This window comes from Pithys albifrons, chromosome 10 (assembly GCF_047495875.1).
Source record: "Pithys albifrons albifrons isolate INPA30051 chromosome 10, PitAlb_v1, whole genome shotgun sequence".
Lineage (NCBI taxonomy): Eukaryota > Metazoa > Chordata > Aves > Passeriformes > Thamnophilidae > Pithys > Pithys albifrons.
The window spans coordinates 14,539,413-14,563,854 of NC_092467.1; the positions used below are offsets into that span (position 1 = coordinate 14,539,413).

Here is a 24,442-nt window from a genome sequence, read left to right on the forward strand (position 1 = left end):
TTATGCTGTTATGTACCTGCATTTCTGACAAATATTTTTCATTGAAAGACTTCTCTTTGCATGAAAACTATTTCGAATGGAGAGACTGTGAGTGTTGCATGAATGTTCTGTGTGTATGTTTGGTTGTAACTCAGGTATATTATTTTCACAAGTGTATGACTTGTATTAGGCACTGACTCTTTTGACCTCTCCAGCCATTATATTGACAAAGCAAACAGAGGGCACACTTAAAAGCTGATGAACATTGCTTACATTTGCAGAGGAATCACTTCTGACTAAGTTAGGGGATCCACCCTATAAGGTGGGAAAGAAAAGAGATAAGAAAAATTAACTTTTGTCTTTGATCATAAACTTGAAATGAAACAAAACCTTAAAATGCCTTTTCACAGTCTGAAATTAATCGCACTTCACTTACTTCTATCAGCTTGCCAACATAACAGTTTTTATGGCCCAGAAGACTGTAAATCATGAAGTATCACATTGTATCTACCCATAACCCACAGTCTAGAAAATACGAACATCACCCAAGATGCAGAAATGTCCTTTACATGCTACATGTGGATTGACCACACATGATTTGCTTTAGAAAGCAGGTATTACCCTGTTTCATGTGTTTAAATAATTTCATATGGGCTTAGCAACACAAGAGAGAAGTGGTTTATAGACTTGATATTATTTTAGCTTCCTTTCATGACAGACCTTTTTTCAATAATTCTGCTATTTAATGCACACCTCTGTAAATACTCTGTGGTAACTGACAGTCACTGCTCAGAGAATGGACCTTGCTGCCAACTCTGAGGTCTCCTGGCTTTTATGAGAAATAATGTGGCCAGCAGCACCAGGGAAAGGATCATTCCCCTTTAGTCGTGGGTGACTGTGAGGGTGCCACCTCAAACCCTGTCTTCAGTTTGGGGCCCCACCCTACAAAAAAAACATTAAGGTGCTGAAGCATGTCCAAAAATGGCAACAAAGCTGATGAGGGGTCTAAAGCACAAGCTTTATGAGGGGAACTGGGGGAGCTGCGGGTGTTTAGCCTGGAGAGAAGAAGGCCTGGGGGGACCTTCTCTGGAAGGAAGTTATGGTGAGGTGAAAGGTGGTTCTTTCTTTGCACTAATAACCAATAGAACAAGAGGAAATGGCCTCAAGTTGCTCCAGGGGAGGCTAAGATTGGATATTAGGAAATAAATTCGTTACTGAAAGTACTGGAACAGGCTGCTCAGGGAAGGGGCTGAGTCACCACACATGGAGATATGTAGAAGACGTGTACGTGTGGCACTTAGGGACATGGTTTAGTGGTGGCATTGGCAGTGCTGAGTTAATGGCTGGATTCAAGACATTTTCCAACCTAAATGATTCAATGATTCTATAATGCTGAATTCTTCATTTGGCATAATGAGAAATAACTCCTACCCTACCAGAAACATCTAAGCCACCAAAGAAACAATCAACATGACATTAAGAGTACATTCAAGTATGTAAGTTAAAAATAAATAGGATTGCAGATAATTTTCCAGTAAAATAGTTTACTAAAATAAAATGTATAATGAATAAGTAACACTTACAGGACTTCCCCCAGAACAATCACATCCACCCTGTAAAGAATGCAGAAAGTACTTAAGATATCAAAAGCACAGAACTGGAATGGACTCCAGGTACAACTCAAATTACTTCTACTATCCCAGGTAAGCAATCTATAAGATAGATTCTTAACTGCCCAACTTGTAAAAATGAGTCTGTTTTGTCCTATGCAACTATTTCTGCACTTTTTGCTCTGACGGAGTAACAAAATGTTCATTTTGTTTTCTTCAAATTTTCTTAAATAAAATCTTTACCTTAAAAACCTTGCTCGCAAAAAGGATGAGTAAAAAGTTTCGAGTAGTACTACAGAATGCAATTTTTTTCCCTAGAGAGGCCAGAGCACCTGGAATACATACAGTGCTATGTCATGTTACAGATGATACAGAAAACAGGGGATTTCTACTCTGGTAAAATCAACTGAGAGGTGGCCAGGAGTTCACCATTCAGTGTCTCACTTTGCACATTCAGTCTGCATGAAATGTGTCAGAAAAAATGTTTAGCACCAAAGCAGGTACAGAAGCTCAGGTACAACTGCCAACCAGTTACTGCTGGCTGCTCTGGTTTGCAGGATGTCCAAATGACATTGCAAAAATAAAATTATGTGTTACTGAGGCTTTGGGCAAAAAGGACAGTGGTAAAGGAAAACAGTTTCGGTGAAGAAAATATATGAAAAATAAATTGTGAATGCCTGACACTAGCACAACTGAAGACTGTGGAGAAAGAAGATCATACCTGTCCACCAGACTGGCTGACTCCTGAAGAAGATGAACCCTGTAAATGTTATATTTACATTTTAAAATTTTTCTTTAAGTTTTGACATGTGCATTTGATTACAATGTGTTGTCTTTAATTCTTTTAACTATGTTTTAAAAATCTATCTGGTTAACAATCAAATTTTATCTATAGAAAGATTTACGTATGTATGGCCAAACTTCGCGAACGAAGATTTGGGAAGGACTCTACCCATGTGGGTGTGCCCTTCCAGCCTGCGCAGTGCATTTTTTTAGGGGTGGCACAGCGTGCACAGAACTGGCCCCACCGTTTCAGTCTGGAGGTCCATCTGCCATGGCCGAGCGAGCTTGGACAATGACAGTGAAGAAAGATTTATAAGGATAAAATAAACCACACAGTACTCTGGAAACTTAGGTAGTACCAATTTGGCAACATTTTCTGGAAATATGTACTCTGGGGGAAAAACCCACTCACAATAACCACAATGAAGAAAAATTTCCCACCTGCCCACTATACTGGTTGCTTCCAGATGATGGTGACCCCTGAAAAAAAATCACTTTTTATTTAAAAATTACAAATTAATACCAAATACTTAATACTTTTATTTTTTGCAGATGTTAGAACATCACTTAAGACATGAATTGTATTTTGACCATTCTGCTTACACTTGGACTTCTACATAGGGATATATAATGAAGAATGAATCAATCTTGTTCATAGACAAAAAATTGCTGTAATGCAATATGAGGCCTCAAACATTTGTATAACAGATAATCCAGGTCAAAATTACAAAATTACATTTAATATTTACCTGTCCACTTGAGTAGCCACCACTTTGAGAAGATGATCCCTACAAAAAGCAGACCCAATTTATTTTTGTTTAAAATGTCTTCTGGAAAACAAGACTGTTGTTGAAGACACACAATTTTAATGTTTTGGGCTTTTTTCCAAAGAGTTTACCATTTGCTTTCACACAACATGATGCGAGATGTCATGAGAAATTCTAGGAAATAAATGGCTTGGTACAATTTACTCATTGGGATAATTTTTTAAATAGTACAGCCATTCTGGAAGGGAACTGCAAATAATGAATAAAATAGATGCTTACATGTCCACCTGACTGGCTGCCTCCTGGGGAATAAAAATCCTGGAAAAATGCATTGAAATTACATGAAAAAAACAAAAACCAAAACCTGGAAAGATCAGGGTGGTACGTAAACATTCCTTGCTTCTCCACTTTCTTTAATTTTCTGGTATGGATTGTTCAAGAACAACAACAAAAAAATCTTCTGCCTTTCTGTATAAAATAGGACATGCCCCTTCCTGACTATTGATAATTGGTCTTTTGGTGAAAGACATTTTTTACGATACAACAATTAGAGAGATATTATACCTCCAACAAAATAATTTCTCAATCTGTGTCATTTAATTCTCATTAGATTAAATAAAGTGGGTTCCACATAAAATTGACAGAAAAATGGAAGCCCTCATAAGTAGATCATACAGCACAAGAAAGCAAAGGGTTGCACTTAGAATAAAAGCTGGAAAAATCATGGTATTGAAGCCCTTTGCAGTCAAACAATGACATAAAAAGCACAGGAACCTGAAGAAGTAAACTGTGGTATCACGTGTGTGATGTGAGTTTGAGATTCAAGAGCACCTCAGCATTGGGTGGGGTCTCTAGTGGTGCTTTAACTCTTCAGCCATATCCTCATGTCCTCTGTGCTTGGGGACTTTCTCTCCCTCACTCAAAGCTGCCACTCCAGTTGCCACAGAGGATTTGGTGGCTGCAGTTGCCAAGCAGCAGGACACACGCCCTGGCAACATGTAAGGAAGGAGCACTTACCCGTTCACTCTGCCGGCTGCCAGAGGGTGAGGAGGAATCCTAAAAAATGTTAGAATCTAGTTATTGCAGTGGCCAATACTATGATTTTTTTCTAAGCAAGGGTGGAAGGCAAAGGAAAATATTTCTTGTTGGGAAGGTTAAAGGTGTAGACTACAGGATAAGCAGCTACAAATTCTTTTCCTGCTCATTTGTGGGGAATGGCATTTCTTTATTTTGAAAGCTGAATCCTGACATAAGAAAAAAAGGAATGAGATTACATCTCAGTTATTTCCTCCAGAGTGTTACAGGGGAAAACATCAGCATTTTAAAAGGTAGTGAATTATGATATTGATAAAGTTGAAAAGAAATACTTACACTCTCATCAGTTTCGCTGTCTCCTATGGAAGGTGAATCCTGTAAAATAATGAAAAAAACCTCATTTACTTTCATATAAAAAGGACTCTCACATGTTCTTAAATGTGGAGAATAAACAAGAATAAAAATAACAAACTGCTTAGAATCTCCAATTTTACCTAAACCAGTGAATATGCAAGAAAAGAAAAAATATGTAAATTTACCTGTTGCTTAGGCAAAGGAAGCTGGAAAAAAATGTTCCTAGCAAACATGCATTTATATAGGGAAAAATTTTAGGTAAAGTTAATTTACAAAGTTAATAAAAATCCCACTATCATTACTTTCAACACCTTCTGCATAAGTAAAATGTGTAAAGTAAACACACAGAATATTTTCCTTTTGAATGAGGTAATGCATAAACATTAAAGTAGTTAAAATATTGACTATTATAGGGCACAGTTAGTAGCGCAGCATGTCTAGTGCATCATGTTCCCTGCATTACAGAAACATTTTGAGTTGTAAAGGGGCAAATAAAAGTAAAGAGAAACAAAAGATAAAGTGGCATTTCCATGGTCATGGTCACTTAAAAATAACTGAAATGTAGAACTCAGTGCACATAAGAACCAACACAGCAAGCCTGAGCTTTTGGTATAGTAACCAAAAAACATTTACCTGGCCGTAAGACTCAGCACCACTGTATGCAGAGGATCCACCCTGTTCAGAAAAGATAAATAATTTTCATATTGTGAAGAGCCTTTTTTTTTTAACACTTACCGTAGGGATCTCCTGGAAAGATTTAAAAATTATTATTATTTACCTGGTTATCAGAATGGTTTTTGAGCATCTCAGAGATATGTCTCTAGAACACTAATTTAACATATTTTTCAACTCAAATTCTAATTTCACTTTTGAAGAGACCTTCATCTTGCAGGTAATTCAAAGCTAGCATTGTTGATGAGAAGAAGCATTAAAGGTTGGAGGCACTCCACTTTTTACTCCTCTATAAACTTTTAATGAAGCAGCCTGAAAGATGATACAAATTTACTCCCTCCTCAAGGAGAAAGACCACTTTCATTAAAAGATAGTGAGAGCCAAGATACAGAACACAGCTGTATATTTGACCCAAGGTACTTGCCCTCAGCACCATTTATAGAAAAAGAAAAAAAGAGTATTTACCTGACCATACGATTCACTGCTGCCATCATAAACAGAAGACCCTCCCTGTAAAGAAAACAAGAAAAGTTGATTAATTTGGTTCTTCCAAGAAAGTGTTTTCCATTTTTCAAAGACAAAATAGAAATTAAAAATACTCTGTTATTTATGCAAACAAGAAAACACACACCTGTCCGTAAGATCCACTAGGGTAGAAGGAAGACCCTCCCTGCACAGAAAACATAGGAATTTACTGTTTTGCAGTTGAATTGTTCTCTCAAGGAACACTTTTTACACTGCTCCCATGAAGACACAGTGACCAGAATATTTACCTGGTTACCAGAGTAGGAACTGTGGGAAGAACCTGGGCCGCCCTGAAAGAAAAACACAGACCAGCTGTTTTCCTGCAGATGAGAGTTCAAATACCTTCATATCTGGTTCTCACCTTACACTCTTTCTCACAATTTTGAGCTAATTTTTATGTACCTAAATAGAATTCAAGACCACTACTGCTGCAGTGGAAAAAAATCATCTGGTGGCAACTTCCTTATCCTGCTGATATTTGTGTTCTGCAAGGAAGCTGCAGATACCACTCTGTATTGATCTCTGTCAAGCTTCACACCTCTGGACTACATCAGGGTTAATTTAAGTTTTCTCCTCTAAGAGATGACACTCAGGTCTATAATTATGGCATGTCACAGCACCCACAGCACTGGGAGTGCTGGCACCAGGAGGATGGCAGTCTGTGTTATCCTGGTAAGGGAGGAAGAACTACTACCTGTCCATGGGGTCCTCCGTGATAGAAGAAAGGCCCTCCCTGTGCAGAAGACAGAATGGGTTACTGGTTCGTATGTGGCTACTCCTTCACGGGAAGGTTTTGGATGGAGCTTCTGAATAGGGCATTTTATCTGAATGTTTACCTGGTTACCAGAATATGTGCTGTATGGAGAACCTGGGGCTCCCTGAAATGAGAACACAGACTAGCTATTTTCCTGCATACAGGATGGTATAAATACCAATGTATCCAACTCTCACTTTAGGGCAATACTGTTAAACAAGAAGGAAATTTTTATCATTAATTTTCTTATTTGGATGAAAGATCCTTCCATGGAAGTTGTAAATACAATGTAGTTTTTTCCTCTAGCAGATTTCATGTTCTAAGTTACAAATTGTTGATGCAATTTTTGCGTGTTGTACTCTACAACAGCCACTACATGGGGAGTGTAAGAGTGAAAATAAAAGTACTCTGTTATTTATGCAAACAAGAAAGAACACACACCTGTCCGTAAGATCCACTAGGGTAGAAGGAAGACCCTCCCTGCACAGAAAACATAGGAATTTACTGTTTTGCAGTTGAATTGTTCTCTCAAGGAACACTTTTTACACTGCTCCCATGAAGACACAGTGACCAGAATATTTACCTGGTTACCAGAGTAGGAACTGTGGGAAGAACCTGGGCCGCCCTGAAAGAAAAACACAGACCAGCTGTTTTCCTGCAGATGAGAGTTCAAATACCTTCATATCTGGTTCTCACAATTTTCTGGTTCTCACAATTTTCTGGTTCTCACAATTTTGAGCTAATTTTTATGTACCTAAATAGAATTCAAGACCACTACTGCTGCAGTGGAAAAAAATCATCTGGTGGCAACTTCCTTATCCTGCTGATATTTGTGTTCTGCAAGGAAGCTGCAGATACCACTCTGTATTGTTCTCTGTCAAGCTTCACATCTCTGGGCTACATCAGGGTTAATTTAAGTTTTCTCCTCTAAGAGATGACACTCAGGTCTATAATTATGGCATGTCACAGCACCCACAGCACTGGGAGTGCTGGCACCAGGAGGATGGCAGTCTGTGTTATCCTGGTAAGGGAGGAAGAACTACTACCTGTCCATGGGGTCCTCCGTGATAGAAGAAAGGCCCTCCCTGTGCAGAAGACAGAATGGGTTATTGGTTCGTATGTGGCTACTCCTTCAAGGGAAGGTTTTGGATGGAGCTTCTGAATAGGGCATTTTATCTGAATGTTTACCTGGTTACCAGAATATGTGCTGTATGGAGAACCTGGGGCTCCCTGAAATGAGAACACAGACTAGCTATTTTCCTGCATACATTTATGTGATTCCATTCTGAATTTCTATTCTTTCAAATAAAACTTTTGAAGAGGCCGTTACAGCAAGCATTAAAAGAGAATGCCAGAGCATTTTTGTTAGAGGTGAGTAAAACTTTAGTAGGTTCTGGTTTTTTTTTCCTTCAGGTTAAAAGGAGTGACATTTAACTTTACCGTTTCTAATCACAGAATCCTGTTATACCTTGCAGACTCTGTTCTTATAGATGATCATTACCTCGATGGTCTTTTGAAAAACTGCCAGAATACTGAACTTCCGAAGTGTAAACAGTGTTTAGGAGAGCAGATTTTTTCTTAAAAGAAAAGACTATTTACCAGATCATAGCATCCACTATTACTGTCATATCCCCCTTACACACAAGAACAAGGACAGTGTTATTCTATGGTTAGATGGTTTCCTCAGAGACTATTCATAGATTGAGGTCTTGCCTTTTGTTGAAACTTGGAGAAAAAGCAGAATAATTGCAGTGTGAGAAATGTGGATATCCACATAAGGAAAACCATTTTTCCTTTGAAACAAGATGGTTTAAATATATAAAGCTTTGACTTTTAATTTACAGTATTTTCCAGGTTTGAAGAGACCTTCGTATAACTCACAGCTTTCAAAGTCAGAAGGAAGCTTTTTGCAGGTATTTTCTTCCTGTGCTGAAGAATCTTCAAGGAAGTAGATAACTATCTCTTTCATGCAAGATTTGTGAATGGTGGTTTATTTGTATGTGTTCATCTACCTATAGGTTGCTGTCTTGTTAGAAGAATGTACCTACCTATCAGGCCCATCTGTTTACACGCTAATCTAAGGCACTGCAGCTGCCATGGGCAGAGGGCCCTGGGCAGGAAATGAAGACAAATCTGATTTTTAATTTAGTCTATTCCTTTGCAAAGATCACTGAATTTTACTGTTGGGTGAAGGCAAAGATCAAGCCTATTGCTACCTACTTTATCATAAATTAATTTGATTAGCTGATATGATCATAAACTGAAAAACAAGTCTCTTGTGTACCAAAGTGGGCACATCTGAACTGAGAACTGATTTTCTAATGTATCCAATTTCGATGTCTTATTTTCTTCATGTGTCAATAGCAATTAAATACACTCTCCTCTCCCCAGCCAAATTGTGGTGGATTCCTGTTGAAAACTAAGTCTTTTTTTGCAATAGTAAAGCATGTATGGAAAAGGGCTTATTAGAATGAAATCTTACATGGAGATGTTCACTTTTTTCCTTGTAAATGGATTTGTTTATATAGATTTACAATCAAATGACAAATAAAATTTTTCCTCAATGAAGTTGCAATATTTGTTATTTTAATAACTAGTTTATATTTTAAAACATGTAGGTCATGATTAGTGCTCAGCCTCAATTAGCTGAAAGAAGTGGTATTTTATCTGACCAAAATTACTGTTGCATATTTTATGTTAATGAAGTTAAGTTCAGGCAGCAGTAATTTCTTCATATAGTTAGTTTGTTTTAATAGAGTGGGTTTTTTCTATAGAAACAATAATCGATAAAATTATTCTTGTTGAAACTGAAAACTAAAAAAAAAAAGAAATTTACACCCTTCAAGTGGGTTTATGTAAATAAAGCTTCAATAAAAAGTTCAAAAATAAGTATTCTGGTAGAAGAGAGGTGATGGATTTTAAGGTGAGTGATGTGAGAGGTGAGTGATTTTAAAATCCAAGTTCATTTGGCTCTGCCAGGTGAAGCCAGAAGCCTGGTAAAACTAGTCTATAATTCTCAGGTCCACACATTTTTTGGCCTTTTTCCCAGCAGAGAGGCATTGACTAAGAAAAGTTCATCCAGTGCAACTGACAATGAAATTGCAGAGATTTTCTTTATGGGAAGGAACAAATTAAATGTTGGTTTAAGAGATTAAATTTTGAGACACCTATCAGATTTTGATATTTTAATGACAGTATTTTATTGCACCAGTGAGAAAGACAAGGAAACTAAGCTGGATGCAGTTAAATTCTATGGTTACTACAAGGCATATGACTGTTTTTTTGAAAGTAATTAATAATTAGCATGTAACAGCCAAGTGACAAAGCATCTGGATCAGTAAGCACAGTTACAGAAGGTTAGAGGCCAAATGGTAAATTATGCATCTCAACTAAAGTGGAAGTCATTCTTCCATTTCATTGTGTATACTTCTACCCATACTAACGAAATTAACATTAGTATTTAGTATTAACCAAGTGTCCATATTTACTAGGTGATTAATTCAAAATACTCCATTATGTAGATGGAAGTATAAACTCAGAAAAATAATTACCTGTCTATAACCACTGCTTCCATCAGGACAAACGCAACCACCCTATAAATTAAAAAACAAACAAACAAACAACTCACACACACACACACAAAACAGAAACAATTATTGCTTTCTGGGAGTTTAAAATAAAATCTTATTTTAGACATGAAACTGTTTAGGAGAAGAAAGACTGTGGCATTACAGAGTGGCTGTGACCTTTCCTATACCCAGAACAAGTGAGGGGACAGCACAGCTCTGTCCAGGTAACACTTGCTTTGGGAGTTACACTGCCTGTACCTCTCTCAGAGCTGAGTCTCAAGGACAGATGCTCATCAGGAGAGAAGTATCAGAGTAGTCAAGAGTACAGAGAATCACCACTGTGCTCTCACCAATAAAACATACATGAACTTGAAACAGTGTTAAAAAGTGACTTCAGAGAGCCATTTCTGATAAATTTAATCTGAGCAGCATCATTTAATTTACAATGTAATGGGTAAACCAGCCAATCTTCTATGCAAAACCACTTTACTTAAACTCCTAGTACTAAATTTATTTAGCTTAATTACCAGCAATCTGGACAAGACTAGTTCAAAATAAAGAAAATTCTGACCTGATTACTTGATCCACCACTGGTTGCAATGAATGATCCACCCTGTGAAGAAAACAAGTATATTTTATCAAAGCATTTAATCAGAATCTAAAGCATAAAATTATGTAGGGAGAAGGAGGTGGCAAACTCTTTCTACTACTTCCCTGCACCAACAAGCACCATCTGCTGAATTATTGTGAAAACATAAATTTGGATGAAATGTAATTAGTAACTTGATACCATACACAGGGAGTGGGTTCTTATTAAGAACACCTAGTTTCAGGAGCTTAGAAATCTGACTGCAAACTCTCTTGAGACAGAGAGTGTTACACGAGTGTTAATTCTACATCATATGGGGTGTAGCAGGATTTCAGATCTGTGGGAAGCTGATGCATACCAATACAACATAAAACAGAATCAGTTGAGTCTGGATCAGTTAAATTTCACAAAATTCTCTAACATATACACTGCTGCATCAGCACATAATCCTACAGAATATGGAGATTGGATCTACTTTTGTAATAGAAGTACATAATCCCTAAGATATACCTTCTTCTCAAATTCAAAATAAAACACACATATATTTGGCCAATCACTAGAGCAGGACTGTTTAAAAAAAAAGATTCCAAAACAATTTTTTTTTTGTGTGTTGCAAATGATTTTTACAAAATGTTATGTCAAGAAACACCTGCAATGCTTACCTGCTTAAAGGAGTGAAGGAACAGAAGAGACTATATCGCTATTTACAACTGTACGAAATTATAGCATTATAGGGAAAATGCTGCCAAATCAAAATAGCATCCTTCAACACAGAAAAATCATGGAACCTAACTTTCAGAATGAAATATAATATATCAGAGAGCTCCTTGCAATGATATCATGCATTACCTGGGCATCAGTGTGGCTGCCGTTGGAAGGAGAAGATGCATTCTGTGAAGAAAAAGACACGTTTTTCCATAAGGGTAATGCATTAACATCCATAGTGCTATTGGGAAGGAACTACCACACCAAACAGAATTCTCTGTTGTGGAAACTAGGTCCTTCTTTGTGTAGATACAGCAAGGAGCTGTAACTCCAGCAGTAGCTCAGGAAAGGTGACAAGAATGGTTTACCTGTATATCATAGGCTCTTCTGCTTAAAACACGTGATGTATCCTGTAAAAAACAGTAACATTTGCTATTAGGATATTAAAACTCTATGACCAGTAATAGGCTTTCTTTTTAACTCCCATAATCATTTAAAAGAGCTCCAGACCCTTTTATACACACATTGAGTGGGAATGGCTTATTACAAAATGTAATTGGCATGTAATTTTCATAAGGCTACTGCTGAGTTGATTTGAAGCTTTACAATACACATATCTGTATCCCCTACACAACACAGTAAATTACCAAAATTATTCTTTCTTACTTCATTATTTTATCTTTCTTTAGCTAAAATTTTAGCTGTCCTTTTTTTGTATGAAACTCATTTAATTTTAACTTTAGCTTGGACCAACTCTGTATGTGCTTAATGAAAAACAGGAATTTAAGCTGCCTGATACTTCAAAACATGATTTACATGTCTTTTATTTTCATATATATACTTTCTTTAAAGAAATTCATGCAAAGGGCAAATAGCCAAGCAATTTTATTTTAATTTTTCCTTAAGTAGAAGAATATTTATTAGGACAACATATTTAGGGATAAATTAGGCCTAATTAGGACAAGTTAGATATAGTTAGGGCTAAAATCCTACAAGCAGCTGAAAAAGAAAAGAAAAAAAGTTACTTACTCGGGCAACAAGAACTTTCTTCTTTGCACAACCAGACCTCTGTGAAGGAGCCAAAAGATTGTTACTACTTTGTAGGAGGAGTTGTCTACACTAAATACTTCAGCACAAACCTACTACTTGTCAAGATGACATATTTTGGACATGGAAAATGTCTAGAGATTTCATTTTAATATCAGTAAGGGTCTTAAAAAGCATATTTTTTTGTCTATTTTCACTTTGTCATTCTTTCATCAGAAGTTCCTGCCTTGGGGAGTCTCCCTCAGCTGAACCTTGTGGTTTGGAGAACAACCTGTTTAATGATTTTTTGGGTTTTTCTTTTTTTAGCATTCCTTGTCCTTTGGCTGGATAGAGATAACCAAGGCAATATTAGCATCCTTTGTGAACAAAGGAGGAAGTGATGAGGGTCCTTAACAGGGCTTGCTGCTGAAGGATTTTTTTTCAGAACCTTTTGCACTGAACCTAATGCAATGCATTAAAGGTAAATACAAGGCAAAACAAAGGGTGTTTTCAGAGGGCCTCCTTACTAACTAGAAAACCTGTTTGGTGCAGTACTAAAGCAGCAGAGAGGAAAAACAGGGAAAACGATGAAGCAGGACAGTGTATGGCTGCCAGCTGGAGAAAGGCAAGTAGCTGCTGTTACTCTAGATGGCAGTAAAACAAAAGGAGGCTGTGACAGATGGAAAAAGCTTTCTAGGAACAGAAAGAAGTTAGAGAAAATGTCATTTACACAACAGTATATTTGCTTGGTCACAGTCTATCCATGTTAATCACAGTTTCTGCTTGCAGGACAGATGGAAAGTCTTAACAGAGAGTGTATGACCAGGGACAAAGGTTATTTTCCACAACAGCATAAAAGTGAGTTTAAATCTGAGTAAGTAGTGAAAAAAGCCTGAGGTGGCTCCATGCCTCATGCTCACAAGTGGTTAATTTCCAAATAACTATCCAGTCAAAGTGCATATATTACACAGATAATGTATTAGTATATATTCTGTATTGTGCAGTTTTAAATAATTGTGTAGCAGCCTTGAAAATAAGGAAATAATTAACTTTTTGAAGAGTACTATAAAGTAATCATACACTACAATTGGAGGTCCACAAGTCTAATGTAGAAGTGTTCAGTTACTAACACTGTCATTAATCATAAAAACTTGAATGTTACAGAAGAAGCAAAGTGCTTACCTGACTATTGGCATTGTAGGTGGTGTCACTCTGGAAAAGAATAAATTTTTTCCTTTTAAAAGAATTATTTAAATACAGAAATCTAATTGTTTCTGATACTGCATAAAGACATAACAAAAATCACTTATTGCTACGTTCGTCACAGTCTTGTCTAAATTAATTTGAAATCCTATAATTACAAACTGCAAAGCATTTTAATAGCAACTTTAGATTGGTAGAAATGCAACATGAAAAGCAGTGGAATATCCATCACTACTTCTTCTTTGTATATATTTAAATATTTTCTTTTAGATTTTCTTTTAATTTGAAAATTATTATAAAATTTACCCTTAGATTTTGGGGAAAATCTTCTGTTACTGCAAAGCCACTGAAATGTATATGTATGTATGTATTTTATCAAGTTAGATGCATTTAAAAGGACAAACTATATCTGTAAACACATATATGACAATTTCCAGCAAGTTGCAGTAGCTGAAAAAGCTGCTAGTGTGGGAGCTCAGCATTCTGGATCACTCTGCTCAAAAGACTGTAGCAGAGCAATATTTTCTCATCTACATGACAAATGTTGTGATGAAAATACATCAGAGAAAGCACACTCACATCATCACAAGCGTTGGGATTATCATCTGGGGAATATTGTGAATCCTAGAAAAGCAACAGGTACCAGTTATTTTCTCACAAAATGGATTGTTAAAAATACATTTTTATGTTGTACTCTGCAAGACAGAAGAGATGCTTTTGCAAAGGAAAAACAGTTAAATTAAATTAAGGTCTTTACAAGGAAGAAAAAGGAGTCAAATCCACAGCTGCAACAGCTGCTTACAGGGAATGTTCCAATCTTCAGCGAAGAAAAAGCACCAAACCCAATCCAAAACAAGGGCACAGAAACAATTATGTTTTATTGCATCTTTGAGAAAGATGATGCAGAAACTATGAATAATATGTAATTAGGAGAAAGAAAGAACAAGTTACCTGATTATCATAGTAGGTGTCTGAGGAGGATGATCCACCCTTTAAAACAAACAAACAAAAATCAGAAAAATTAGGATGTAGAAGCCTGATTTTGAACAGACACTAAAGCTTATATGAAGTGATGTGTAAGTGGAGAAATAGAATATTACTTACTTGGCCACCACCATAGTTTTGTGAGTAGGATTCATCCTACAAAACAAATATAAACCCTACTTCAGAAGAAACTGATTTCCCTCAGGGGCTGTAAAGCTGGAATAAACAATTGCCTAGGATTCCTTTGGACAAATACAACTTTCGAGATATCTAGATAACATCAAATATGATAAAAATTCTTATCAGGAGAAAATCAAGGTCTACCTACCTGGTTGCTACCATAATTTTGTGAGGATGATGATGATCCACTCTTTTAAGAAACAACAACAACAAAAAAATAGAATTAATATTACAGTATTGCAGATTGGATATTGATCAGCCACCATGGAAATAAAAGCTCATAAGACCCCAGCAGGAGGCAATAATAATCTAATACTTACTTGGCCACCACCATAGTTCTGTGAGGAGTAAGATCCACCCTGTGAAAACAAAACAGCAACAGTTGTAATGTTGAAGAGCTGAATTTTGTCAGAATGTGCAGAGCTATCTTGCGTTGCCAAGTTCTTTCTACATAAACAGAATTTCAGGGCTCATAAAAAGTATGTTTGCAGAGAATGAGTTACAGGATGGAGCTGAGGAGACTCTGCAAGAGTCTATACCCTCATGAGCAAGAACACTACACTCTGAATTAGAAATGCTTAAAAAGTTTTTACCAATGGATAATAAAAAGCTGCCTACCTGACCCCCCTGTGATCCACCCTGTGATCCACCCTGTAAATCAGACAAAAGTTATGCATGCTTTAGACAGTTGTTGTTTATCAATATTAATATTTTTAATGAAAGTTATGATACTTGCTTAGGAAGAGTTAGAAGCAGAGGTAGATATGCAATATGAATATAATTTCTAACAGAGTAAGCACAGATTGCCAATAGCATAAAGGTAAATACCATACGAGTCATATGTCAAAGAACCACAAACATTTAACTTTTAGTAATGTCTAGTTCCATTCTGGAAAGTCTCTATAGAATATATCTTTTTTTTTCTCCTGTAGAAAACCCAATTTATATGAATGGAATGAAAAATTCCCCTGGTAACATTATTACACAGAAAACTGTGACCTGTGAGATACAGTGGCTTTGAGGAAAAGCTCTTAAATAAAACAGGGTGTTTCAATGTGCTCTCTGTAGAAGAGGAATGGAACTCCTCCAAATGAAATCAGAAAAGACATTTGTAGCAGTATTAGTGTCAATAGCGCATAATAAGAACAGGGAAATCTTAAGCTATTGAAGTGAGTGGGGTATTTGCCATTCACTAAAATGGGACTGAGACTTCATTTGAAGAGGCAAAGGAAAATGAAATAAAAAGTATTATCTTTCAATGTTCTAGCAGATTTTAGAACAAAATATAAGCATTTTCTTTAGTGTTACAAAGAAATAGCTCCTCTTCATAAAGAAAACGTATAAATGCTGTTATAAAATAATTACATACCTATTTAATGTATTATTCTTTCAAGTTACAGTGTATATTATATATGGTGCATTGCATATGCTATACTGCATCATAATAATATATTTTAGCAACATCCATGTTGTTTACGTGTTTATAAATATAGTATATATTTATATTGCTAAAACACAGTGTTTGTTGATACAAATAATTTATTCAGTTTTACTATTCCTTGTGAAAACTCAGTAAGAATAAAAAGAAGTATTGTGAATAAAAAAGAAATCATCTATTACTTTTTTCTTACTAATTTTCAACACTACAGAGTGTACTTCTTTAAACACAGCTGACATCCTATAGGATAGTAATTTTTAGAGTTCCAACACTGAAACTTGTAACAAATACACATGTATCTCTTGTTTACTGCACAAAGTGAATGAATTGTTTGTTCCAGGAACCTCAAGTGGCAGTCCTAAAATATTTTCTGACTTTTGACAGGAAAAGTCCACAGAGAGGTTGATGAGCTCCAGCCCTGATTTAAGTCATGCCAGTTAAGCAACTCTGTAGCAGACTTCTTCTTCCTAGAATCTGGCCATAATGTCCTACAATGCGAAACCTTTCACAGGTGTAATGCTGGGAAAAAGGGGGAAAAAGACTCCAAAGGCCCTGTGATACTCCTGGGTATAGGAAGACAGTGAGTTCTAATCTCCTCATTGGTAAGACTACATGGATCTGTGCTACATGAATCTGAAGTTGTTATTAACTGAGTTAGTGGCAAAACTAATTTTGAATGCATCTTAAAATGAGAGGAGAAAGACCATTTACCTGGTGGCAGGGATTGCTGTCATATGAAACACCCTGTTAAAAAAGTAAACAAAAAAAAAAAGGTAAATGCTCAAGTTTGCATTTTTCTTTCAAAGTAATTAGATTTCTTAAAATTTATTATATGAGAATGAATGTAACAAAACTCAACATAAAACTTTACAGAGGGTGAGTTTAATTTTATTTAATCCTTTAAGCATTGGGCTTTACCCTGTGTCACTTCCATACCCACATATTCACAAGCATCAAGACACATGCACAAATGGAAGTGGAAATTCTCAAACAGTTTAGAGAAAGAGGACTTACTTGTCCACACCCACTGCTGCCACTTGAAGAAGATCCACCCTGCTTGGGAAAAAAAAAGAAAAGCAGCCTGTAATCCAGATATTCATTTTTGTTCCTTTTCTCTATTTCAAATACAGAAATAAATTTTCAAGTGCTTTAGCTGCCCAACTGCTGAAAAGGCAGAAGGGCAACTACATCCAGGTGTGAATTTTCTGGTAAAGGATTGTATATGTTGAGTAGTATAGTGCACCAGAAAGCTGACACCTGTATACACTCCTTTCTATGTGGGAAACAACTGCTCCACTGAGCATATTATTGCCAAAATCATATGAAAAAAATTCACAAGTCCCACTTCTAGTGACTACTTAATACATTAAGAAACAAACCAGAGATTTCTCAATATATATATGTGAGCATCACACACATGGTGTATAATGACTGGTAACAGACTGACACTTACCTGGCCATAGGAACTGCCACCTTGAGGCTGGGAGCCCTGCAAGAAAGGCAGAAAGTCATTTGCAAAGAGAGCTGTATAGTCTTAGCACAGCTGCAGAATGATAGAATACCAGACAGAAAACCCCAGTTCCACTACAAGTTCCTCTTTTTTCCTTCATGGTATTTCAGTGGTACAGCCCAACATCTAGGATCACTAAGCAATGATCAGAAGGAAAAAGACCCACCCACACCCCAAAGTCTGTGTACAAGACAGGCTCCTACAGAAAAGCTAAATGCATTTCAGAAAAAATGCCTCACCTGGCCATAGGACTGGCTGCCTTGGGAACCCTTTAAAAAAAGAGAAGATATTTACGACCTTCACACTGGGGATTCTTTAAAGAACACAGTGTTTATGGAAAAACAGCTGCATGTGGGTTTCTCAAAAAGCACAAAGGAGGCAGAGCTGTTTGCTGGCATCTGTGCAGGACATTGTCGTACTCTGAGCAAAAGCCATGACTCAAATTGAGGTGCAGGCTGCCAAGGGAAACACCACTCTTCAAAATGTGCCAGTCATTCCGGTCACAGAGAGTTCAGTGAAGAACTTCCCACAGCAGAACCATTTTGCTTACCTGGCCATAGGAACTGCTGCTGCCTGAGTAACTTGGCCCACCCTAAGGCAAGGACAACATTTGGTTACTTCTCTTTTGCTAAGGGACTCAGCGTGCATTAGGAAAAGCAAGCAACTACTCCCTAAAGCTCTGCAGGGCAGAATGAAGAGCAGGACATGCTCCTGGCTCTCATGAGGGTGCTGAGTGCCATGATTTCACACACTGGGAGTCCAGATAAATAAGCAGCATGTGGGTAAATTCTGAGCGTGAGAATGCACACTTTCAGAGAAAATGTCCCTCACAGATCAGATTCTGAGGGATGGCTGGTGCTTTTGCAATGTCATGGCACTCCATTTCTGAGATGCTGCATTCTGGCTGGTGACTGCCTGATGCTTACCTGGCCATAGGAACTGCCACCTTGAGGCTGGTAGCCCTGTATGAAATTAATTATTGATTCATAATTACTATATTTGTGAAGCAGATTCCCCCCTTGGGTTTGTTTCTTTGTTAGGGAAAAAAAGCCAGAATAAGATAGAGAACATATAGACTCTGATGCTTAACTAGAGTTATTTTTGATATTTCTTTTTCACGATGAAGAGTTGTATTTATTGAATGAGAATTTTAGAGTAGTTTTACATCAGTCTCAGACAGGACTCTAGTCTTATGAAGATTTTCCAGGAAGGGATGCAACATTTTCTTATTTTGTTTATTTTCACTGCTGTTTATTGGACAGAGGGCTTAGATGGCTAATAGTAGGTGAATACTGATTTCCTGTCTTTGTATTTTTCATGGGCCTCAGTTGCACTGTTCCCTTCCTCTGAGAGAAAATAAAGATGTAAAGTAATTTTTTAAAATTAAGGAAGAATCGTACAAAAATATAGATTTATAAAATGTAAACAATACAATGCAATTAAAATTAGCAGGTCAAATGAATTAGCCAAGGATGATGGTACTTTTTAAAAAACTCTCAATAATATAAAGTTACTGTGGGTATAATTTGCTGATGCACTCTGCCTTTGATATAATCTTGTGAAAGAGCAGTTGTTTCACATACATACAGACATGTGCCACAGCTGTCTGGGACAGTTATGAAGATGGGGATTACCAAAAAGAATTTGAAGCGTCTTGTCTATTTCTACTGACATGGAGATCTTAAAAAAATTCATAGCTATCTCAGGCCTGCTCTAATTTACATAAAAATTGTAAAGGGAGGTAAACATCTCTCAGTTGCAGGCTCCATGACCAAACCTCCTTATAGCTGAGAACCTGTCCCAGTGCTGCCCAACACTGTTTCTCTGTACTGAGAGCAAAGGAGACACTGAAGATTTGACTGTGAATTTGTCTTGTACCATGTAGATCAACTAGAATGGGAATAGCAACAAATAGACTATTTCTACCATGAATTTTGAAATTCCATACCTATGGAAAGGATAAGATAGCAGCAGAAATAAACGATATCCCTGCAGATCTCCATGAAAAACAAAATGGTCATTTTCGCAACAAAAGTTTTAAAAGAGATTCAAAGACTCTTTTTTTTTTTTTTTAAGAACTCAATAGAAATGGAAAAAAAATTTTAATATCTGCCAAATTTTGAAGGGCCATGGAACTCCACTTTCTCAAATACTGTGTTCTGACTGACACTTACCTGGCCATAGGAACTGCCACCTTGAGGTCTGTAGCCCTGTAAGGCAAGAAATCATTTGCAAAGAGAGCTGTATAGTCTTAGCACAGCTGCAGAATGATAGAATACCAGACAGAAAACCCCAGTTCCACTACAAGTTCCTCTTTTTTCCTTCATGGTATTTCAGTGGTACAGCCCAACATCTAGGATCACTAAGCAATGATCAGAAGGAAAAAGACCCACCCACACCCCAAAGTCTGTGTACAAGACAGGCTCCTACAGAAAAGCTAAATGCATTTCAGAAAAAATGCCTCACCTGGCCATAGGACTGGCTGCCTTGGGAACCCTTTAAAAAAAGAGAAGATATTTACGACCTTCACACTGGGGATTCTTTAAAGAACACAGTGTTTATGGGAAAACAGCTGCATGTGGGTTTCTCAAAAAGCACAAAGGAGGCAGAGCTGTTTGCTGGCATCTGTGCAGGACATTGTCGTACTCTGAGCAAAAGCCATGACTCAAATTGAGGTGCAGGCTGCCAAGGGAAACACCACTCTTCAAAATGTGCCAGTCATTCCGGTCACAGAGAGTTCAGTGAAGAACTTCCCACAGCAGAACCATTTTGCTTACCTGGCCATAGGAACTGCTGCTGCCTGAGTAACTTGGCCCACCCTAAGGCAAGGACAACATTTGGTTACTTCTCTTTTGCTAAGGGACTCAGCGTGCATTAGGAAAAGCAAGCAACTACTCCCTAAAGCTCTGCAGGGCAGAATGAAGAGCAGGACATGCTCCTGACTCTCATGAGGGTGCTGAGTGCCATGATTTCACACACTGGGAGTCCAGATAAATAAGCAGCATGTGGGTAAATTCTGAGCGTGAGAATGCACACTTTCAGAGAAAATGTCCCTCACAGATCAGATTCTGAGGGATGGCTGGTGCTTTTGCAATGCCATGGCACTCCATTTCTGAGATGCTGCATTCTGGCTGGTGACTGCCTGATGCTTACCTGGCCATAGGAACTGCCACTTTGAGGTCTGAAGCCCTGTAAGGAAGGCAAGAAGTTTTTTGCAAACAGAGCTATAGTGTTAGGAAAGCTGCAACAGAAAAGCTCATTTCCACCAAAATTTCCTGTGTACTATATTCCTCTTTTTTCCTTCATGGTATTTCAGTGGTAAAACCAAAATCTAGGACCACTAAGCATCACTCAGAAGGAAAAAGACCCCCCACACTGCAAAGTCTGTTTACATGACAGGTTCCTATAGAAAAGCTGAATGTATTTCAGAAAAAATGCCTCACCTGGCCATAGGACTGACTGCCTTGGGAACCCTTTAAAAAAAGAGAAAATATTTACCACCTTTTCCAAGAGCCTTTTTAAAAGAGTATAGTGTTTACGGCAAAACAGCTGCATGTGGTTTTCTCAAAAAGCACAAAGGAGGCAGAACTGTATGCTGGCATCTGTACAGCACATTGTCCTACTCTCAGCAAAAGCCATGACTCAAATTGAGGTGCAGGCTGCCAACTTTGAGTGTTTTTGATGTTGAGTACTGTCCTTCCCGTTGCCGATTCCTAGAAGTCATACCTACCTATGGGAAATATTTTTCTCGTTGTATGTCATGCTACAGAGAATATTGACAGACATTTGCCTCCCTCCCACCCCCAGCTCTGCAAAAGGAGGAAGTCTTGTAGAGCCTTTGTACTTGAGTTCATATTATGAATAGTCTCAAGTTTTAGTTTCCAAGAATTTATGATACCATCAGGTTAGTATTTTTCAAATTCATACTCTTGTTTTTGACATAAGTAGCTTTATCTTCATCGCTTTAAGTGATGCTAAAAGACAAACACATAGGTGCACGATTAGGTTCTTCACCATTCTAGACATGGCTAAGCAACTACCCTTTGCACCTTTTGTGTGTGTGGCTCGGCTTTGCGAACGAAGATTTGGACAGGGCTGTCCCCACATGGGTGTGCCCTTCCAGCCTGCGCAGTGGATTTTAGGTGAGGCTCAGCGTGCGCAGAACTGGCCCCACCATGAGGTTCATCTGCCACAGCCGAGCAAGCTTGGACAGTGCCAGTGAAGTCCTCAGGACTAGAACCTACAGCACCCGGTATTCCCAGGAGGTCTCCCATCCAAGTACTAATCCGGGGCTGAGCCTGCTTAGCTTCCAAGATTTGATGGGATCGGATGTCAGGGAGGCATTTAACTACCTTGCACCTTTTGTAATTTGGGGTTTAATACATGTGGGATCTGAATCTACCAGTGTGGGGCTGTGGTGTGGTCACAAGTCTGGAACCACCTCTTACTGCCATTTACCTTTATGCAACTTTTAGAGGATACACTGAATGGAATACAGTCATTCCACTTCAACCCATCACCCATGGAAATACATTCTGAGCATTCTGAACAAATTAGTCAAACACCAATACCAGATAATAACTTTAAGAACAAAAGTCAGAGAAATAGAAATATCTTCACCCTGTGAAATACATTTTAAAATTCAGAAAATAATTTCTTCCTGAGTTGTGCTGGCCCTGATTCAGTGAAGTCTATGGGAATATTTTCAGCCCCTTTTAAATTCACTTACCTGAACATAAGTACTACTGCTGCTGCTGCTTTGCTGTCTTTGTCCACTCTACACAGGAGAAAAGTGGTTATTTATTTTTAAGAGGAATTATGTACTAAGACATTTCAAGAAACAATTCTATCCTTCTACCTACTAGATGATTTGAAAGCCATATAGTTAATTACACCTTTTCTTACTCTATGCCATCTCCATTTGATACAAACTCAGCAGACTGAGATGGTTAAATTTGCAAATTTTGAGAGCAGTTTGGAATTCACATACAGAAGTTTTCAAATTTTATAAATGTAGAAAACAGCTGCAGCAGTCTTTAATCAACAACCAGGTAAGATATCCACTTTGCTGTAGTCACAAAAATGCCCTACTCCACCACTGTAGTTTGTGGATATCTAAGATGTCTCTAAGTTATCCACACTTATTTTTTAAGAGAGGAATTGTTACTTTGTTTACTGAGACAAAGCTTCATTTAAAACTCAAGTATAATGGAGAAAGAATGTCTACCTGTACTATGATCCTTGTAGCAGAACTTCCCAAACTCTGAAAATAAAGTCCAGAAACAAACAAAAAAACATAATACAGCACATTTAATTAATTTGTTTAGATCCAGTGCACTTGAACAGAAAATATCTAGTTTTACTATTTAGTTTGTGAGAATAAAGGGAAAGGTCATTTGTGTGATGTACTGAGTATGAATTCTTAACCTCCAACATTAAAGTAGTTTATTCTGAGCTCTGAAAGTCTGGGGAGGCAGACTGAACCTACTAAGTAATTTTCTACACTTATTTCTGCTTCTGGTACAACTTATGTGGAGAGCAGCAGAGCACAGGCTGTGCCCTGTTGGCACCACCAGTCAGCTTGGCTTTTCCGAATGTGGAGAGTGAAGCTGACACATCATCCTCCCTGCATGTCGCTATCACCCGCATTGGACACCCAGCACCACACACACAAATCCAATTCCTGATCCCCCTGTTTGTTTGTCAAATTCTGGGGCAGGAGGGACAAATGCAAAAGTGCAGCACACATCCTGAGAAACCAGATTGATCCCATAAGAACTACAATACTATTATGGAAATAACAGGAAAAAAGTGTGCTTACCTGGGGGAAGGTGTGACGCTGCAAATGAAACAAAACAGTCATTAATAATTTTGTATGAGGGCTTGTTCAAGCAGAACATTGCAGCAGAGAAGGGGAAAAAAGGGCCCTTATGTTTTGGATGCAATACACAATCAAATGTGAAGGAATGATATAAAAAGGATAGCATAGAACAAATGCATCTTAATCTTCATTCGGGTTAGAACAACATGTTCTATTACAAATTTAACACCTACAAAATATTGCATCACTTTAAGCAACTGAAAGATAAACTGACTTTTAACTGACTGTATGAGTTCCAAATAAGCAGAATGGAAATTTAACAGTTTAAAAATGAGAATGGAAGTGAATTTACATAAGAAAATTGCAATAGAAACAGAAAATTGAATCTATTCAGGAACACAGAGACTGCATGCATTGAGAGACCTGGAATCTGCAGCTAATCCACCACCCCTGCAAGTACTGACAGTAATCACAGAACCACAGGATTTGTACCTATCTTAAAACCAGCTCTCCCTGAAGAAAATGATGCACATAGAGTAAACCCTGCCTGCCAAAGCATTGTATCCATACACCAGGAATCTTTCCGAAAAATTAAAAATGCAGATATTGAAAGCTTTTTGAGTCAGAATTCTGAGTATTGTAAAGAAAAACTGCTTACCACAGGTGGAAAAGGGTTGCTGTTGGCAACAACCACTACCTATAGAGAAATCCGAGAAAGCTGTTTATTCATCATAGCCTCTATTTCAATTGTTAAATATGTTAGAAAAATTAAGAATACTGAAATCTCTAAATTTACAAACACTGATAATAATACTATGGACTATCACTTTTATAACAAAATTAATGCAAATTACCAAGCAAAGAATAATATATATATATGGTTTATACAAGAGTATAAGGAGGTAAGACTTGCTCCCAGCCACACAATGACTCAGCTG

At 37.5% G+C, this 24,442-nt stretch overlaps 1 protein-coding gene across 40 annotated transcripts in view; it reads right to left on the minus strand.

The window, feature by feature from the left end:
- The window catches only part of LOC139676164 (pro-resilin-like), a 50,733-nt gene that overhangs the window by 12,141 nt on the left and 14,150 nt on the right, over positions 1–24,442 (minus strand). For 21 of the 40 annotated variants that reach the window (XM_071564821.1, XM_071564804.1, XM_071564832.1 and 18 more), the window contains exons 13-57: positions 24,163–24,201; positions 23,505–23,522; positions 22,911–22,946; positions 22,413–22,460; positions 21,127–21,156; positions 20,837–20,872; positions 20,461–20,502; positions 20,150–20,179; positions 19,858–19,893; positions 18,610–18,645; positions 18,234–18,275; positions 17,923–17,952; positions 17,627–17,662; positions 17,188–17,229; positions 16,885–16,917; positions 15,354–15,386; positions 15,056–15,094; positions 14,884–14,925; positions 14,676–14,711; positions 14,523–14,561; positions 14,151–14,195; positions 13,551–13,580; positions 12,372–12,410; positions 11,711–11,752; positions 11,487–11,528; positions 10,620–10,661; positions 10,031–10,072; positions 7,668–7,709; positions 7,526–7,564; positions 7,063–7,104; positions 6,921–6,959; positions 6,562–6,603; positions 6,420–6,458; positions 5,974–6,015; positions 5,832–5,870; positions 5,666–5,710; positions 5,162–5,203; positions 4,511–4,549; positions 4,157–4,195; positions 3,419–3,457; positions 3,122–3,160; positions 2,814–2,852; positions 2,311–2,349; positions 1,563–1,592; positions 253–294 (exon numbers count right to left, since the gene is read on the minus strand). In XM_071564821.1, the coding sequence (XP_071420922.1) occupies positions 253–294; positions 1,563–1,592; positions 2,311–2,349; positions 2,814–2,852; positions 3,122–3,160; positions 3,419–3,457; positions 4,157–4,195; positions 4,511–4,549; positions 5,162–5,203; positions 5,666–5,710; positions 5,832–5,870; positions 5,974–6,015; positions 6,420–6,458; positions 6,562–6,603; positions 6,921–6,959; positions 7,063–7,104; positions 7,526–7,564; positions 7,668–7,709; positions 10,031–10,072; positions 10,620–10,661; positions 11,487–11,528; positions 11,711–11,752; positions 12,372–12,410; positions 13,551–13,580; positions 14,151–14,195; positions 14,523–14,561; positions 14,676–14,711; positions 14,884–14,925; positions 15,056–15,094; positions 15,354–15,386; positions 16,885–16,917; positions 17,188–17,229; positions 17,627–17,662; positions 17,923–17,952; positions 18,234–18,275; positions 18,610–18,645; positions 19,858–19,893; positions 20,150–20,179; positions 20,461–20,502; positions 20,837–20,872; positions 21,127–21,156; positions 22,413–22,460; positions 22,911–22,946; positions 23,505–23,522; positions 24,163–24,201 (1,722 nt within the window). The remainder of the gene's footprint in view (positions 1–252; positions 295–1,562; positions 1,593–2,310; positions 2,350–2,813; positions 2,853–3,121; positions 3,161–3,418; positions 3,458–4,156; positions 4,196–4,510; positions 4,550–5,161; positions 5,204–5,665; positions 5,711–5,831; positions 5,871–5,973; positions 6,016–6,419; positions 6,459–6,561; positions 6,604–6,920; positions 6,960–7,062; positions 7,105–7,525; positions 7,565–7,667; positions 7,710–10,030; positions 10,073–10,619; positions 10,662–11,486; positions 11,529–11,710; positions 11,753–12,371; positions 12,411–13,550; positions 13,581–14,150; positions 14,196–14,522; positions 14,562–14,675; positions 14,712–14,883; positions 14,926–15,055; positions 15,095–15,353; positions 15,387–16,884; positions 16,918–17,187; positions 17,230–17,626; positions 17,663–17,922; positions 17,953–18,233; positions 18,276–18,609; positions 18,646–19,857; positions 19,894–20,149; positions 20,180–20,460; positions 20,503–20,836; positions 20,873–21,126; positions 21,157–22,412; positions 22,461–22,910; positions 22,947–23,504; positions 23,523–24,162; positions 24,202–24,442) is intronic. The other 19 variants (XM_071564791.1, XM_071564805.1, XM_071564796.1 and 16 more) reach the window with 19 other exon arrangements.